This window comes from Callospermophilus lateralis, chromosome 9, assembly GCF_048772815.1.
Source record: "Callospermophilus lateralis isolate mCalLat2 chromosome 9, mCalLat2.hap1, whole genome shotgun sequence".
NCBI classification, from domain to species: Eukaryota; Metazoa; Chordata; class Mammalia; order Rodentia; family Sciuridae; genus Callospermophilus; species Callospermophilus lateralis.
Genome location: NC_135313.1, coordinates 25,781,115 through 25,801,066, shown reverse-complemented (window position 1 = coordinate 25,801,066; position 19,952 = coordinate 25,781,115). Strand labels below are relative to the sequence as shown.

The 19,952-nt window shown below is 33.9% G+C and overlaps 1 protein-coding gene and 1 pseudogene across 9 annotated transcripts in view; one reads left to right on the top strand and one right to left on the bottom strand.

Annotated features, from left to right (window-relative positions):
• Kansl1l (KAT8 regulatory NSL complex subunit 1 like) overlaps positions 1 to 19,952 on the bottom strand; it is a 155,483-nt gene that overhangs the window by 130,387 nt on the left and 5,144 nt on the right. For 6 of the 9 annotated variants that reach the window (XM_076866799.2, XM_076866806.2, XM_076866805.2 and 3 more), the window contains exon 2: positions 9,068 to 10,184. In XM_076866799.2, the coding sequence (XP_076722914.2) occupies positions 9,068 to 10,155 (1,088 nt within the window). In that variant the 5' untranslated portion in view covers positions 10,156 to 10,184. Of the gene's footprint in view, positions 1 to 9,067; positions 10,185 to 13,267; positions 13,340 to 15,953; positions 16,008 to 19,579; positions 19,597 to 19,952 lie in introns of those variants that run through there. The other 3 variants (XM_076866802.2, XM_077110323.1, XM_076866801.2) reach the window with 3 other exon arrangements.
• On the top strand, positions 13,959 to 14,627 carry LOC143407294 (tropomyosin-like; annotated as a pseudogene).

Sequence of the window (19,952 nt, the reverse complement as noted above, 5' to 3'; positions counted from 1 at the left end):
CTTCTGCTTGATCAGTTCTGCTGATGATGCTCTCTTGCATTTTTTCCTTTTTCCCCACTGAATTTTTCAGCTCCAGAATTATTTGATTCTTTTATTTCTTGTTTCATTCATGTATTATTTTCTTGATTTTGTTGAGTTGACTGCATTCTCTTGTAGTTTGCTGAGCTTCCTTAAAACAACTATTTTGAATTCTATGTCAAGCAATTCATACATTTTCTCATTTGGGGTCAGTTACTGGAAAATATTGTATTCCTTTAGTGGCATAATGTTTTTTAAGTTTTTACATGTTTCTCATTGTATTGATATCTGTATATCTGAAGGAGCAGTCATCTCTTCCTTTTTTTTCCTGGTATTGAAAATTGAACCCAGGGGTCTTTACTACTGTGCTACATCTCCAGCCTTCCTTATTTTGAGGCAGGGTTTCACTAAGTTGCCAAGGCTAGCCTCAAACTTGCCATGCTCCTGCTTCAACCTCCCAAGTCTCTGTGATTACAGGTATATGCCACAACACCTAGTACCTCTTCTACTCTACACATGGGTTTCAGTGGTTTCAAGGATCTTTTTCACCTGGGAGGTCAGAACCAATGAGGTCCCTCTTGGATCTGGGTATAGCTTGTAGGCATATTTGCAGTAGTGTTTACAACAACGTCTGATGTGACATCTGTGCTGTAGCCACAGAGCTAGGGAACAGAACATGAGCATGTATAGAGGTCAGGGTCTGGGACCTAGGTGGCATCTATGTCTGGGGTGCAAGCACGCCCACAGCTCCAGTGGTAACAGTATACAAAATATGACTGCTATGGAACAGCTAGGGAACTGGGATCTGGAGCATCAGTACCTGGAGAACTACAATGACTCTGAGGACTGGAACACAGGCCTACTCACTGTGGTAGCAAAATCAATATCTGGAGCACAAAGAAAGCATAGCTTCAGGGCCCAGGGTGCTCACAGTAAAGTGGTATTGGTTTCTGAAGTATAGTCACACAAGGAGCTACAGATGTACTGAAGTGTACACTGTAATGGTGGCTCAGATGTCAGAGGCACAGGAGCTCACAGGGTGGCAACAAAGCTGATCTCTGTAGCACAGGTGAACACAGAGCAACCTAGGCTCCAAAGCTTATGGTGGGGCTAGCATGCAACATCAGTGACTCTAGTGTTTGAGGCAAGGGTACACATGGTACAGCTATAAGCCCAAAATATGGAATGTGAAGATAGGTAGAGCAGCCACAGAGCCAGAGTCTAGTATTTGGGCATATGAGGAGCTGTTAAAGTTCCAGAGTAAAAAGCGTGCATGGGGTTGGGACAGTGGCAGATCTAATCCTGATGTGGCCACAAGAGTAGCTCCATCTTCTTGTTGGGCAGGGAAGAACAACATCTCCCTCCCAGAGGATCTCCAATGATGATGGCTGTTAATTATCCTAGTGGTAAAATATGGTGCTATAGTCTGCAGGAAAGGCTACTGGTGACTACAGTGGCACTTACCACATGCTTGATAAAAACAGCCCCTGGTTTTATTCTTAGTTTCTCTCCAGATGTCTCAGGTATGCCAATCTCCTCAGCTATTCTTTCTGTAAAATTTCTGCTTTTTTGTTTGTTTTCCCTCTATCATGTTGCTACAGGTTCTTACTTAGATTCCCGAATCCTCCCAAAGCTATTTTCATTCATGTATAGATGACTATTTTGTATATTTTTTTGGGGTGGGTGGGATGAAGGCTTGTATCTCCTATGCCATCTAGATAGCTGACAGCTCTCTCCTGATCTGTGCTCTTTTGTAAAAACTATGAAAACAAGGATCATCATTTCTTCCTGAGAAATAAAAAGGTAGTTGGTTTATATCTTAAAACTGAAGGTATACAGAGCTTTTAAGTAATACATATTATATAGCAATCTCAAGGAAAACTAGGCGCATTATAATCAACTATGGAGTTTTTTAAGACATGTTCCAAAAAGATGAATTTATCCACCTCTCTCATCATGTGAAAATCAAGGCAATCAAAACAATTACTTGACTTGGTCATCTTCAAATGTGTTGAGTAGGTTGGGATTTAGAGCAAAGTTTAAAGAAATTCATATATATATATATATATATATATATATATATATATATATATATATATATATATATATATATATAAACAATGACATACTTTTTTAGTAAAAAAATCCAACTTTATAATAATACCTTTCTTCTTTTTCTTTGCCAGTTAAAAGAAATTAACACTTTTTGGGCTTTGGTTTGGATTCAATGTTGAAAATGCTTTGGTCAATAACTTAAGCCTAAGCAAGCAAGAAAAAGTATTTAGTTATAGGAATATATCCTAAAAACCTGGAGATGGAAGACTTAGGCTGAAATTCCAGCTCTGTTATTCACTAACTTTATAATATCAAGCAAATCCAGTAAACATTGACTAAGATCACAAAATTACCTGGAAAAAATGCCTTTTTAAAAACAAAGGAGTTTATTTTAATTGAAATATTACTTTCCTCAAAGATGTCCACATGCCACTGTATATAATTTTTTAGCTGTTAATCCATTTCCCAAATAGTTCTTAAGTTCTTCCCTTCTGCTTCTCCTCCCAAAAAAGGAAGTTTCTTCGTTCAAACAATATTGAAAATTCTCTAGCATGGCATTTTATTCAACCTTTTCACTGTTCTCCTTGCAAGTAAAACAAATAAAATCAAACTTATCTATTTCAGAAGTATATAGAACAAAAAACATCATGACTATAAAAACAATTTCTAAACTTTGCATTATATAAATACAAGAATTTTCTGGTTTGCAACGTATTCATGGAATATTATTGGTCTATTTACCCCAAAAGGAAATACTACATCACCTGGCTATTTAGTTTTGTTGTTGTTCTTTGTTTTTCCTTTCCTTTGGCCAAAATAGGAAATCAGTAACAAACCTGAATATTCATTTCTGTGGATCTACAAAATGTTGCTTGTTCTTTCCTGTCTTTCAGCCTGATGTCACCCAACAGCTCTAAGAAAACATCAACAACTAAACATCAACAGTCTCCTTTCTTTGTCAGTGCCTTAATCTGTTAAAAAAGAATTTATCAAATGTACAAAATTACATACCTAAACTTAAAAAAAATCAAAGAAAATTTTAATATATGGAGACCATTTGGGAAAATGATGAGTATTTTGCACTCAACCTTTGAGGTAGTTCAATTATGGGATTTGGAAGACATTGACAGGATTCCTGGAATACACAAGGAGACATATTTCTTCCTTTTCTACAAATTTGGAGAATCAAAACATTCCTATATCAAAATCTGCAAGTTTCTCCAAATACATACTCTAGAAGAAAGCAACTGATCATTATTCCCCAAAAGAAAAAGAAATACCAGAATTCTGAGAATTTACTAAGCAAATAAGAAATAATTGTAATAGGCTCTTGCCAGTGACCCAACCATGTCACCTCAAATTTAACCAGTAAACACAAGCCTGACTTCCAACTGCCAGCACCTGCATTACTTTGATTGAGGGCTTCTTTTTTGTTGTTGCTGGACACTGCTTTGCCAACCCCACCCAAGTAGCAGAACAGAAGTGCCAGGAAACTGATGCTACCAAGAGCACCTACAATCAATAACTTATGATAACTGGTATAAAACTATCCCTGCTCCTTATTTACACTAGCTCCCCAAGTTTCTCCCAGCGATATTAAGCTCCAGATAAGCTTTCTCAGTAGTAAATTGTTTGATAATACACTCTTCATTGGCTGTCTTATCAATGTCTTATTATTACCTTATATTTAATATTTCACCTAATTATCTCCAGAACTCTTTTATCATAGCCCAAAGAAGAGGAACCTGAATCAGAAAGTTAAGAGTAACCTTACTTAGGATCATAATTATAACACAATTATTTCCAAAACCTGAGCTCTTCACTTGTTCACAAAGTAAAAATGGAGGGAAAGATTCCATTCATATTGCAAACCCACAAAAATTAAATCCCCCATCATAATTTCTGAAATCAATGTTTTTTTTTAACTTTTAATGCACACTAGCCTCTCAATCAGAAGTTATTTTTAAAGTCTATCAAGTAGTGTCATTATGAATTTACCTATTGCCTCCATCTTAGGAGGAAAAGTAAAAGGGGCAAATAAAATATATACTTAAAACAAAATAGTAATGGCAATGTAATACCCCCCTCCCCAAAACTAGGAAAGAAAATGAACAAACAAAAAAGTAAACAAGTACACTCCTTCACAGGTAATTTCCTGATTAAAGTGAAGGAAATTGTTTTTCCTATCAGGACTAAAAACCCAAAGAAAAATAGAAGGTATACAATAATAATATAATCTGTTTTGAAGGTAAATATAATAGATTTTATTTATCAACATTTTCAAATTGCAAATGTTAAATATTAAAGTCATAATTTAAAATGTCTATATTTGGGCATATTTTAGTCATTCATTCACTGAACACATTTTCATGCAAGGTCTATGATGTACAAGATAATTTTTATGGCCAGTTTGGTATCAGAGTCAAAGAAAGGCGGGGAAGTAACATTAGGTAAAGATAAACCAACTCTAGAATGAAAGAAAAAGCATAGTCATCTCTTGGAATCCACAGGGGATTAGTTCTAGGACTCTCACAGACATCAAAATCCAAGGACACTCAAGTCTCCTATATAAAATGGCATCGTATTTACATATAACCTATGCACATCCCCATATATTAAATCATCTCTAGATTATTTATGATACCTAACTCATCATAATATTAAAATGTCAATGCTATGTAAACAGTTATTAGACTGTATTACTTAGAAGAAAATGTCATGAAAAACATCTGTACATGTTCAATATAGATGCAATTTTTCCCCTAATATTTTCAACCTGTAGTTGATTGACCCTATGGATACAGAATCCATGAATACAGAGGCCCAACTGTAAACTAGGGAAAGTTGCAGCTACTATGCAGTGTTATTATTAGGGCCATATAGAGAAACTACATAAATCTCCAACTTCAATTTTTGCTATACAGGTATATAAACAAATACATAAACATTCATTCACTCAATCAATACCAAACAATTACTAAACAGAAGAAATTCTAAGCAGTGCATATACAACAATATAAAACTGACACTTCTTGTCAAATTGCTTAAAATTAAGTTGAAGTCAACTTTGTTAGTTACCACTTGGGACCTTATGATTTTAAGTCGGAAAGTCTTTATACACAGTAAAATGATGAAAATTTAACTGTGTTAGTACTCACTTAAAAATTTAGATCAACTTTTTTTTTTTAATTTTAATGCACAGTAGCCTCTCAATCAGAAGTTATTTTTAAAGTCTATCAAGTAGTATCACTATGAATTTATCTACTGCCTCCATCTTAGGAGGGAAAGTAAAAGTGGCAAATAAAATGTATACTTAAAACAAAAATGGTAATGGCAATATAAGTGCTATCCAATACCCCACCCCACCCCCGGCAAAACAAGAAAAGAAAAAGAACAAACAAAAAGCAAATAAGTACACTCCTTCACAGGTAATTTCCTGATTAAAGTGAAGGAAACTGTTTTTTCCTATTAGGACTATAAAGCCAAAGAAAAATAGAAGGTAAAATGAATCTTTTTACTCTAATTTTATGTTAAAGGTTTAATTCCAAACCTTGTGTTAAAAATATTCATCTGTATTTGAAAAATGAGTTCCCAGCAATGTGAAAAATAAGAATAAGAAAAAATAAACTTAACATGATGTTATAAATTAAAAATGAATTTAGCAACCTGAAATTAAACTGATTAACTCCAATTTAAATAAAACAGATACTATTTTTATACTTACATCAAAAGAAATGATTAAAGTCCTGTTATTTGCTGTCAAATTCAATCAACTTCAAAATTAATTAAATACTTAAAAACAATCTTTCTCACAAGATACCTATTATTGTAAGTAAAAACATTCAAAACAAATATATGGTAAGATGTATGAAATAAATAAATGTTGGGACAGATTTTGAGTAGCAAAAACAAAAAACTAAACAATTATCAAATAAGTCAATGAATTAGAAAATTCAAAGAGTTTTATGAATTTAGTATTAGTTAAATAAAAAATCTATTAGATGAGTTTGACTTTAGAACAACAAAGTCTTTGACTTACAGAAATATAGATATGAGCTTTAATAATCAACTCATCATAATATTAAAAGGTCAATAACTTAAGAGGCTATAAGTTGTTATGAAATTTCTTATTGACTCTATTTCAGAGTTCTCAAAACTTCTCCAGTCGATTACGGGAAAAAATAAAGTATGAAAAGTAAATTTTCCAGATCAAGAACCAATTTTTTAAAGGCTACTTTACTTCACTTTTCCTCAAAAACAAAAGAAATGGCAGAGTAGACAAGAAAAGTAGAATATATTGGGTGCGGTGGTGCAGGCCTATAATTCCAGCGGCTTGGGAGGCTAAGGCAGGAGGATCGGGAGTTCAAAGTGGCCTAAGCAAAAGCCAGGCGGTAAGCAACCCGGTGAGACCCTGTCTCTAAATAAAATACAAAAAAGGGCTGGGGGTGTGGCTCAGTGGTTGTGTGCCCCTGAATTCAATCCCTGGTACCAAAGCATAAATAAAGGTAGAATACGTATTGTTTGATATTTTCTTTAAAACATTTCAATAATCGGATTTCCTCATTTATGTATATTTTATATAAATGTCTGAACTCAGTGTTCTCACTAAATTTAAGGAGTAAAAGTAAGTCTTTTTTAAAACAAAATGTTGACGAACCAATCACTATGCTTGGAGTATAAATAATAACAAAAAGTAAAAAATTTGATTTCTACCCTTAATAGGGGTTGTGTTATTAAGACTAATAGATACATTTATAAACCATATAAAAAACATGATTTGATGATAAACTATATGGCAGTGCTGTAAGAAAATGAAAGAGGAATACTAACAGAAATAGCATCACAATTTGAAATAGTTTGGGAAGATATAATTTTCTTAATTCTATTTCTAGTTAAAGGAGGTAAATTTGCTTTTGGCTCTTCTAAACAACAAAAAGGTAAATATTTATATTAACCTACTAAATTTTATTAAACTAAATTATTTTAAAAGTATTTTAAGTATAAAATTAGCAAATTTTTAGTCTTCTTTCAACTCATGAGCCTAAAAATTCTTGTAGCTGTAAGAATCAATGATATAATGCTGAGAGAGCAGCATGGTATAAAGAAACACACATGGATTTAAAGTCACCCATAAATGGACAAAATTCTGGCTCTACCAACTTATTTGGATTTTGGACCTTGAGCAAATTACTTAACCATGCCGAATTTATTTCTTAAGTGAAATCAGGATAACAACAATTACTTCCCAGGGTTGTTGAAAGAACTGAGATATCATAGATAACTAACACAATGTCAGCCAAAAGAATAACCTGTGCTCAATAACATTACTGGCTCCCATATTCAAGCAAATTTCCATCACAATGATATCAGAACACCAAAAGACTAAAATGCTCACTTTGCTTTACGTACTTTTCTCATTATAAAAACTTGCTTTATACTTATTAGTAAAAAAGTGCCTTCTAATTCTATGAATTACATTCACTTTTGAGAATGTAAAAAAGTGATGGACTTTCTACATCCAAAAGCCACATATACACACAGTAATTCACGTCAATTTGGTGGCATCAACAGATTCCCTGAATGCTAGATTAAAAGCTATGTTCTGCTGGGCGTAGTGGCACTTGCCTGTAATCTCAGCAACTTGGGAGGCTGAGGCAGAAGGATCATGTTGGAGGTCAGTGTCAGCCATTTAGTGAGGCCCTAAACAACTTAGTGAGATCCTGTGTCAAAATAAAAAGTTAAAAAAGAGCTGGGAATGTTGAGTGATTAAGCACCCCTGGGTTCAATCCCAAGTACCAAATAATAACAACTATGTTCTATCTGGCTATTTAAATTTAAATTGTCAAATAATATTCAAAATTCAATCCTTCAGTATCACTGGTCAAATTTCAAGAACTCAATACCAACACAAGGCAAGTGCCTATTGGATACCATAGACAAAGAAATTTAAATTTCTATTACAGCTGTTCTGAAATGTTATCATGGTATTACAATTAAAGGTATTTTGGGGCTGCATTTAAAAGAAAATCTAGATAGTTTTGTTTCATGTAAAAACTCAGGAGGAAAGATACTGTGAATATTTTTGTCTACAACTTAATCTCTATTGTCAAGCATATAGTAAATATTCAATAGGTATCTTACAGTTGACATTATAATTTGGTTTTCATTTTCTTAGTCTAGCAAATACTGACTTAGTTGGTAAAGAACAAAGCTGAAAGCTATGAATACAATGAAAATATAGTTTAAAAAATAGCAGGTCAATTTCAAGTACTCTCAACTGATAACAGTCAATGAAGGTTCTCTATGTACAGACTTGACTTTTGTTTGTTTTAGCTATTTATATTGGCTAGATCACTTAAGCAAAGTTTACGCCTTATTATATTTGAGAATAAAAAGAATGCTTGCTTATAACTAATTATATTATTACTAACTATATTATATTAACTAATTATATTATTTTTTCTAGATAGAATAGTTGAGTAATTTATTTTTAAATTGTATGTGCAGTCAGACCTCCATATGTATAGGTTCTACTTTTGCCAATTCGACCAATCACAAATTGGAAATATAGAAAAAAAACTGCATCTGTACTGAGTATATACACTTTTTCCCTTGTCATTGTGGCTTAAACAAAGCATATGACAACTATTTATATGGCATTTACATTGTAGATTATATGTAATCTACAAATGATTTAAAGTATACAGCAGGCTGTATATAGGTACATATACTGTACCATTTTTAAATAAGGAACTTGAGCATTCCTGGAGTGTGGTATCTGCAGAAGGTTCTGAAACCAATCCTCCACAGATCTGACTCACACACAATAGCTTAACAAATGGAGCATTTTAAAAATTCACCAAAGTTTTTTAAATTAAAGATTATGGCATGAGGATTTTAGAAAGCCTATTTCCTTTTAACATATCTTGAAACCAAGACAACTGCTGCCATACACAGAACAGAAAAAAAGGTCTAATAATAATTTTGCACTTACACTGCCACATTTTTTCTAATGGTAAATTCATCCAAATCGTCATCAGAGCTGCTATCAGTTGCATCAGAATCCAGACCCTCTTCAACATGAGACAACAGCCCTGTAGCAGACAGTGCAAATCTTTGGATTTCTGCAGCTGTACACCGAGCAAAGCCATTTTTTGTATCATCCCACAATTTATTCTCTGCAGTCAACATGTTGACTTCTGGCTTAATTTCAGTGCATTTGGGTAAACTGTTATCCAAAACTGTGGTAGATTCATGAGAGAGATTCATTTTGGGCAGTTGATGTTTCATAGAAAATTTCATTTGCTCACCATAGTGCTTAACAACATGCTTTGCCAGGAGCATCTGCAAATGTTTCTGAGTTCTTTTAGCCTGGCTAAGTAAAATTTTCTGTTTGCTTACACAGTGGAGTAAACGAGCATTCACTTCCTCCTCTTTCTCAGCAGCTGAGGAATTAATAGGCACATTTGAGTAGCCAGGTCCAATTTTCTTTTGAACGCAGTGCAATAAACCTTTTTTAATTTCAGCATCAGTAACTTTATCCAGAAGTGCATTCTTTTGGTACCATTTACACTTTTGCAGTTGTACTTTATCTATAGTAGTGTCTTTGGTTAGATTTGAATCCAAAATAATTTGTATATCTTTCATGCCCTGGCTTGTGGTATCTGATAGAGGTTCCTTTTTGATGAATTCTTCAGAATGAGAATGGCAGATTTTACTGAGCTGAATGTTGCTGCCATTACACAGTATGTTTTTCAGCTTATTGCAGTTGGGCTCCCCTGATTTCTTTTGTTTGTAATTCTCATTGTATTTATTTAATGTAGAATTAGAACTCATTAAAAGAACTGTCTGATAATGTTTTGAAGGCTGGGGGGAGCCAAAATGTTTTAAATTCACAAAATTAGTGTTAAGAGTAGGTTCAGGAGTTGGATATCCCAGCATCTGAGAGAAAGTGTCTCCTTTTAGCTTTTCATCTACAGTTCTTGGACCTTCCATGCATAGCATCTTGTCAGACTCCATGTTACTTGGCAAAGATGAAAAGCAGATACCCTTTGCTGTTGCTTCCCTCAGAGCTGGGGTCATGGCGATCCCTGCAGATAATTACTGGAAACCTAAAATAATGTAAACATAAATGATCAAATATCTAGAAAAAAAGTTTTATACTTATACTTTTTCAAGGGCAACATTTTCTTGATGTTTCTGATTAAAATGTGAATAGAATCAATGTCCTTTATTTCCCAACTTCCAACATTATTACAAGGATTAGCTATTATTCACTGTGACTGGGGGCCTAATATCTAAAATTCCAATTAAAGTTGTACAATATCGGGTTAGGGGTATAGTTTGGTGGTAGAGCACTTGTCTAGCATATGTAAGGCCATGTATCATCCCACAGCACTGTACTACAAAAAAAAAAAAAAATTGCACTATCACAACAAGTGTTCAACAAGCACTTGTGGATATGATTACATTTCAGAATTCAATTTTTTGACAAGGTTTAGTAAGAGTCAAAGAAAAAAAATCCCAATTCAATCTCATCATACTTAAAAATGTGATTCAGTCCTATAATTTTGACAAAAAGCATCAATGTTACGTTTTTACGAAGTAAAATAAATTGCTCTAAACCTCCATTTCTTAATTTAATCTTCACAATCTGAACAGTAATAATGACAATTAAAATGTACTAAATAATTTGTACTAAATAATTTGTTCATAAGACCTAAGTGAACCAAACTTCAAATAAAAACATATAAATTCATAGCTATTAAAAATAATGTAAAAATGTGGAAATAAAAAAAATGTGATAGTCAGAACTCATATAATCTACACAAATCTATAAATTATTCCTGAAAACGTATCTAATATTTTTACCCAATTCACAAATAATACTCATCAGTTATCATTGTAGAAGGCATTATTCTTGCCTGGAAAATACTGGTTATTATGCCAGATGATCACTAATGATTAATCCTCTCATTAAATAACTTTTACTGGATTTTATCAAAAGGAAGAGTTGAGACCATATTTTCTGATTCAAAGAAAAAGGTGACATAGTACCATTAAAAATTATGAAGGCTGTTAGGGAAAATTTTTTACATTATTAGCAATCATAGTTTTTAAAGATAGCTAATGCTTTGGAACTATGATACTCCAAAATTTTTGTTTCAACACAAAAGATAATCTATTACTACACTCTCTTATTGTGTGTCTCCAGATACTAGCTTTAACTATATTTCATTTTTATTATTTTATAAAAACTATCACAAATGACCAAGAAAAAAAATTTCTGTTAATTAAAAAAAAAACACATCACAAACAAGGTCAAGCAAGTAATAGACTAAAAGAAGATATCTACAACATATACAACAGACAAAATATTAGTTACCAGGATATATAAAGAACTACAAATGGGGTAAAGGATAGGGCAAGAAAGCACTTCACGGATGATGACATCCAAACAGTCACTAAACATTTACTCAATTACAAAAGTAATGTGAAAAATGTAGATTGTTAACAAAGCAAGAGCTCCTGTTATCTATCCACCTAATAAAAATATTTCAAATGTGAAAATACCACTTAGGAAAAACTAAAAATAAGATATAGAAAAAAGATACACAGATTGTTAAGAAATACAGATGACAGCAAAAAGAGAGGGAAAAGGAATGCAAGATTAAGTGTGGCAAATGGAATATTATTCAGCATCAAGAGAATAAAATCATGGCATTTGCAGGTAAATGGATGGAGTTGGAGAATTTTATCCTAAGTGAAGGAAGCCAATCCCAAAAAAACAAATGCTGAATGTTTTCCCTGAAATGAGGATTCTAATCCATAATGGGGATGTGGGGGCATGGAAGGAATGGAGGAACTTTAGATAGGGCAAAGGGGAAGAAGAGAAAGGGAATGAGCATGGGAGTAAGAAAGATGGTGGAATGACATCATTACCTTAAGTACACATATGAAGACACAAATGGTGTGACTCCACTTTGTGTACAACTAGAGACATGAAAAATTGTGCTCTATATGTGTACTATGAATTGAAATGCATTCTGTTGTCATGTATAACAAGTTAGAAAAACAAATTTTAAAAAAGATTAAGTGTGGCTAAGGCCCATTTATGGTAGAGAACTAGAATAAAATTATATATGTGGTGTGTGTATGTATGTATATATATGCTTATACACACACACACACACACACACACACATATATGGCTTAATTGATATGATAAGCAACTTCCAAAATGACCCTAATCCCCACCTTCTGGCATTCATGCCTTTGTGTAATCCCCTCTAGTATGGACTGAATTTAGTGACTCACTTCTAATGAGTGAATACAATAGTAATGATGGGATGTGACTTCAAGCGATTAGGTTACAAAGAAACTGTGGCTTCCATCTTGTTACCTTTTCTCACTCAAGGAAGCTAGCTGCCATTCTCTGAGCTGTAAAGATACACATGACAAAGAAATTATATCTCTCTGGCCAACAGCCACGTAAGCATCTGAGAAGTAGATCCTTCCCCAGTCAAGCCCTGAGATGACTGCTGCTCCTGCCAACACCTTGATTGCAACCTGGTCAGAAAGACTGAACCAGAGGCACCCAGCTAAGTCTAGATTCCCAAATCCCAAAAACCATAAATGTTTTAAGCCACTAAATTTTGATATTGTTACATAGGAACAGATAACCAATTCACTTGATTATCAATGTAAAATTTTAGGTTCTAGATTCTGAAAGGCCCCTACATATCACAGCCCCAATTCTAGGATTTCTATGAAGTCCTTCTATACCCTATTCCTACGTGTATCCTTATTTAAAAAAAAAAAAAAAAATCCTAGTCTGCAATAAGTCTCTATAATTAGCAATCAAAGAAGCCCATGAAAATGGGTATGTCTCCTTCATGTACTGAGCATAAAATGTAAGTGGATTTATTCCAATTGTTTAGATACATAATCATTGTATATAACAATGTTTCCCAATTGAATATTTGAAACTATCCCTTCTGGTTACCTTCATATTATATATACTTTTCAGTAACACTTACAAGCTCTTGGAAGGCTTAGATCTTTTACTATTTTAAGAACTACTGTATCCCCAATATAAACAAATATCTGACGTATATCAGGTACTCGATAAATGTCTGGTGAATAAATGAGTAGTTGCCATTATACTTAGAATAAAATCCAAAGTTATGCTTACCATGGCCTACAAAGTTTTAAGATTATTAGGTTTCTGACTACATCATCTTCTACAATTCTCTCCATGGATTACTATATAAAACTCCAGAAACACTGGCCTTTGTGCTAATCTTGAAATACAACCCTCTGACTCAGTGACTATACCTGCTATCCCCTCAGACTGAAATAATTATTATTTTTCTACAAATAAGATGGCTACCTCCCTCACTTCATTCATGTTTCTGCTCTAAGGTCACCTCATTAAAGTCTTTCCCTGATTAATATATTTAAAATAACTTGAACCCCTCACTTCATGACTCTCCATTCTCTTCTAGTACATTCTCTTCTAGCAGCATCACTACCTTACATTGTATTATATTGCACAAAGGAATATAATTTAAGGACAGTTTTGTTCAGCATTCTAGAATAATGCCTGGTACACAGTAATTCATGAATTTGTTGACTGAATTATTAAAATGTTTCAGAATTTACTAATTCTAATTACTATTTTTAAATAAATGTATAAACAGCAATATATAAAAGGATATTTCAAAACTAAGAGCTTTTTAAATCATTGAAATTCACCTTATTAAAAAAATTTTAGAAATACATGATCTCGACAGATGCAAAAAAAAGCATTAGACAGAGAAGAGGCTACAACGCGGAGCGGAGGAGGCAGAAGGCAGATATGGAGAAGGGGCTGGGTGGAAACTATGGCCGGGATCACCATCATGGAGGTGGTGAAGCGCAAGATCCAGGTTCTGCAGCAGCAATCAGATGATGCCGAAAGAGAGGGCTGAGTGCCTCCAATGGGAAGTTGAGGGACAAAGGCGGGCCCAGGAACAAACAGGCTAAGGCTGAGGTACGCTCCTTGAACTGCAGGATCCAACTGGTTCAAGAGGAGCTGGACCGCGCTCAAGAATGCCTAGCTACTGCCCTGCAAAGGCTAGAGGAAGCAGAAAAAGCTACTGATGTGAGCGAGAGAGGTATGAAGGTTATTGAAAACCAGGCCCTAAAAGATGAAGAGAACAAGGAACTCCAAGAAATCAACTCAAAGAAGCTAAGCAAATTGCAGAAGAAGCAGATAGGAAATATGAAGAGGTGGCTCCCAAGTTAGTGATCACTGAAGGAGACTTGGAATGCACAGAGGAACTAGCTAAGCTAGCACAGTCCCGTTGTTGAGAGATGGATGAGCAGATCAGACTGATAGAACAGAACCTGAAGTGTCTGAATGCTGCTGAAGAAAACTACTCTTAATAAAAGACAAATACGAGGAAGAAATGAAGATTCTCACTGATAATTCAAGGAGGCAGAGACCCATGCTGAATTTGCAGAGATCGGTAGCCTAACTGGAAAAGACAATTGATGATTTGGAAGATTAGCTGAAATGCACTAAAGAGGAGCACCTCTGTACACAACACATGCTGGACCAGACTCTGTTCAACCTGAATGAGATGTTGAGCTCCCCAGTCCGGCCCTGCTGCTGCTCCTCCCTCTGACCCTGACTCTGCCTGAGGCCAGCCAGCCTGAAGCTGCCCTTTAAACTGAAGGCTGATCTTTTAACTGGAAGGCTGCTTTCTCCTTTCAACACCCCCTTTACCCCCAACCCCTTGTATTTTTCACCAAAGTGTCTCTGCTTTTTCCCAGAGATTCCAGCTGGGCTAGAGGCTAAGCACTTTTGGGAACAGCATTTAAGGGAATGTGAGCACAAGGCAAAAGTGTCCAAAAGTTTGTTGTGATGTACACATTTTGTGATTACCTGTTACAGTAGCCACTTGTGAAACATTCCAAATAATTTCATAGCTCTGAAGCAGCAATCTAATTCCCTTCTCACTTTTGGAAGGTAACTTTCCAGCCTAATCCCTATTGCTCTCTCCATAGAGGAGGAAAAGAGGAATGGGCCTGCCTTACTGAAAGCCAAACAGAGCCAAACAGTTTACTATGGGAAACCTCGCTGCTCTGTGCAAAGTACCAGCCAAACCAGAAAGGTGATTCCAAGGAGTTAGCCAAAAAACAAAAGCCTTGCTATTCAGGTTTTTTTTTTTTATTTTTTTAGCTTTAAGGTATCTTTAGACAACTTTATTCTTTTTGTTTTTTTCATCAGAAATGACCAAATTAACATGGTGAGACCTCTGAGACTTTTTGTTTTCTGTGGTGTGGAGATTGAACCCAGGGCCTCCTGCATGTTCAGCTAATGCTCTACCACTGAACCATATTCTTAGCTCCAAGACCAAATTTTTTTCTCTATCTCTATCAGCTTCCCAAGTGTTCACAGAATGGATCATGGGCTCCTTAATTTTGTGGTGACCACTTAATTGCTCTCCTGCCTCCTTGAAAAAAAAAAAAAAAAAAGAAAATTATGTTTTTGCCACTGATTTAGCCACATAAAACTCATCTCATCGCCCTTTTCTGGGTCTGAAGCTGCTTTATCTAAAAGTGCCATCTCATTGTGCTTTGTATCAGTCAGTGCTGGAGAATCTCGAATAGCTTATGTTCAAAACTTTTTAAATTTTATATTATTTTGAAACTTTGCATCTTTGGGGTTGGGGCACATGGCCACCCCATCTGGCTATGAGAGTCTATAGTCTGGGCTGGCAGTGTGCTGATCTTTCAGTTTCTTTCCCAACCCAATCCCCACTTCTAGGTGAAGTTTCTGTAAGGTCTGTTAGGTGTACATTCTGCAGCGTATTGGCTTAAAATGTACTCACCTTTGTTGTGGTCTCTTTGGGGCCAGTAGGGAGAAAGAGAAACAACAGTGGAACTGTTTTGATACTGAATATTGACAAGTGTCTTTTGAAATAAAGAACCAGTCTATCCAAAATAAGAAATAAATAAAATATAGATAAAAAGCATTAGACTTCAATATCCATTCCTTGGTGGGGGCGGGGGGAACTCAATCAATCAGGAAGAGAGGAATTCCTTAACCCGGTAAAAAGCACCTACACTGAGTTGAAGATATAGTTAGTGGTAGAGTGCTTGGAGTGCTTGGCTAGCATGCACAGGACTTGGGTAAAAAACCCAGCACCACGAAAAAAAAAAAGAAAAAGAAGAAGAGGAAGAAGAAGTAGTATGTGCTTCAGATCATAATTTAATAGTAAAAAGAATGGATTATTTTTCCCTAAGATGAGGAATGAAGCAAAGTGTATGTTTTCAAAATTCATATTCAATGTTATACTAGAGGTCCTAATAAGTGCAATAGGGCAACAAAAGAAATAAAAGGCATACAGATAAGGAAATAAATAAAACTGTCTCCTCTCATAGATAACATCATAAGGAAAATAAAAAATAAAAAAACAAAAACAAGCCTAGAACTAATGAGCTTAATAAGAAACAGAAGATCAACATACAAAATCATTTATATTTCTATATACTAAAAATGAGAAACTAGAAATACAAACTTTAAAAACATTAATAATTCCATAATCTTCCCAAACAATAATAATCCTAATACCTCAAACAAGGAATGGGAGTGTAGTTCAGTGGTAGAGTTTAGTATGCATGAGTCCCTAGGTTTAATCCCCAGCATCAACAAAACAAACAAACAAACAAACAAATTTCAGACATAAATCTAACAAAATGTGTGAATTATCTATATACTGAAAAATTCAAAACACCAATGAAAAATATTGAGGTGCCCTAAAGACATGAAACAACACATTGTATTCATGGATTAGTCTGTTCAATACTGTTATGGTATTAATTCTCTACAAACTAATCTGTGAGATTAAAAACTCTCAATTAAATTTTGGCAAAATTTCCTGCTATCTCAATGTTACTTCAAAGATTAATATAAAAAGTCAAAGGAAACAGAATAACCAAAACAATTCTGAACAAGAACAAAACTGAAGGATTCACACTATCTAACAACTTATACTAAAGGACAGTGTTGCACTGTCCAAAGGCCACATATGTATGGTCAAGTGATTTTTTTAAATTTTGTAATGCAGTATAGAAAGATTTGTCTCTCTTTTTAACAAATAGTTCTGAAACATAGACATCCATACACAAAATAGAATAAAATAGACTAAAATAAACCTTAACACATACTTTTTACTTTGTATGAAAATCATCAGCTCCATCAGAATGAATCATGAGCCTATATGTAAAACCCAAAACTATAAAACTTCCAGGGGGAAAAAAAAAGAAAGTGTTTGTAATTTTAAGTTAGGCAAAGATTTTTTTGGATATGACACAAAAAACATTATTTATAAAAGAAAAAATTCAATAATTTGAACTTCCTCAAAATTAAATGGTAAATAAACTTTTGAATTATTTCAACAGAAGTTTAGAAGTCTTTGGCATATATTTCCAGAAGATATACATTCAGGAGTTAGTGGAAATTAAATGCGTATTCTACTGAAAATCACTGAGTGCATGATTCAGATAAACTGAATAATGGTTTTGACTACTACAGTTTAAATTGCACTTATTCTTAACTGAGTATTATTTCATTTAGACACATAAAGGACAACTAATAAGAGGCAGAATATACAAGGAATACTAATTTGAAAAGCATAAAATAGTGAGTAATTCTGTAAATTCACCTCAAGATGATATCCATTAGTTCCATAAGCTGTATTCCATATGATTACAATTATTCCACAGCACTGAAATGTGCCTTCAGTATTTCAGAAGCCAAATTTTTAAAAGGCAATGAAAATAACTAGCTACAAATAAAGCCATCTGGTTTTAATCTGAGGTATTAGAACTATCCATACCACAACATATTATTTATAAAGAAGTACTTATAAATGACAGCTGAAAAACTATTTCATCTTTTTAAAAATAAAAATGCACAAACCATGTAGATGAGCCAGTTAATTTTTAAGAGAAGTGAAAAAAGCAACATTAAGTCATAATATTTAAATAATTTTATCTATTGTTGGCAGAAGGCTAGATTCTAATCTTCATTTAACATATATTCAATCTAAAACCATGCATCAGTTAATACATATTTCTGAGCAACATGTGACTACCCTAAATACTAGAACAAGAGCAGTGAATGTGACAAATAAGGTTTCTACCCTCACAGAGCTTAACATTCAAGCAAATGGTAGCTACAGAATGAGTAAACAAGGAAATATCAAGTAAACAGGGTTTCATAAGTGCTTTATGAAAATTAAAGTATTGCACATGATTACTTTGGGGTAGGGGTAAGTTTAGATTTGTAGAAGGCAGGCCTCTCTCTGGTTAACATCTTCTCTAAAATGACAGTAACAATAAAAAGATTTGTGATATGTCCCTCCCAATGAAAAAAATAATAGAAAGCTTTAAGACAGGAATAAACTTGGTGTGTTTGTGGAACATAAGGAACCAGAGAGAGTAATAGAAAATAACAGCAGAGATGAAAAAGACTATATCTGCTTAGAAACATTTTATATAAGTCAAAGAAAAGCTACTAGAAATTTATATGAGGGAATTTGGTATGACACGACTTTTTAAAAATTACTCTGGATATTCTGTAAAGAAAAAAAAAATTGTAATGGAACAAGACTGGAAGCAGAGAGACCAGTTAGGCAGGTATTGAAGTAATACAAATGAGAGAGAGATGGTACTAGTGGCTTAGACTAGTTGAAATAAAGAAAAAAATGAATGAATTTGGAATACATTTTAAGGTAGAATCAACAAAACTTTCCATGGTCAAAAGACAAATTCCAAAAGAGCTTTCTGATAAGTTTTGTGATCTTTATTAATATTCAGTTTCTAATTATGCTCATAATTGTATGTTGGGGGTTATTTAGATCTTAGCTAAATTTAAGCATGTGTAGCTAATAAAATGCTACACTCTGGTTTGTATAATCTTTTGGGGGAGGGTGGACGCACTTGGGTTGAACCCAAGTAAAGTCTACCACTGAGCTACATCCATAGCCCTTGTTATTATTTTGAGATAGGGTCACATTAAGTTGCCCATGCTAGCCTGGAATTTGAAATCCTGCAGCCTCAGCTCCCTCTGTGTGTGCCATGATGTCTGGAACCACCATCATCTTTGATGATTATTTATTTCATGTACTCCCAGGAAATTCAGGTTACCATTTCTAGAGGAGTTAGTCAAATGACAAGAGAACTTGAATGAACCTAAAACAGAAAAAAAACTGGAAAAAGTAAACTTTTATTGTTCATAAACATACATAAAAATTTTGACCAAAACTAAATTATCAAATTAACAGATTTAAGCTAAACTGCAAGAAACTATATCAGTAATCTTTCAAAGCAAGTTTACTAGAAAGCCTTGATTAACTGTCAACAGGCAACAGTATTTGATAATCCCAAAACCAATTATATTTCTAGATATGAATTTCACTATTATGATTTTACAACAAGATTTTCAACTTACATTTCACTTTAAGTTAGAAAAAAAAAAAATCCTTAGCACCTTGGAGTTCCAGAAATTTTGTGGGTAGAAAAAAAAAATCTGCCATAAAACCATTACAGATAATCCACCAAGTAATAAATAATCCTTTGGGAGACAACCCTAATTTCAGTATGTTCTCAACCCAGACCAAAATTTCTTAAAAGTCTCATTAAAAAGCACCAACTGGAGAGAATTTTAGTAAGAGAAATCAAAGTTTATAATTTTAAATAATAAAAATATTTTATATTACAAAGAATCTTTCTTTTTGATTAAATTTTGTTAGCATAATCAAATAAATCCAGTAAGAACAATGAGCTGCATTATACTGTTAAATATATGCCATGAATTCTAATTA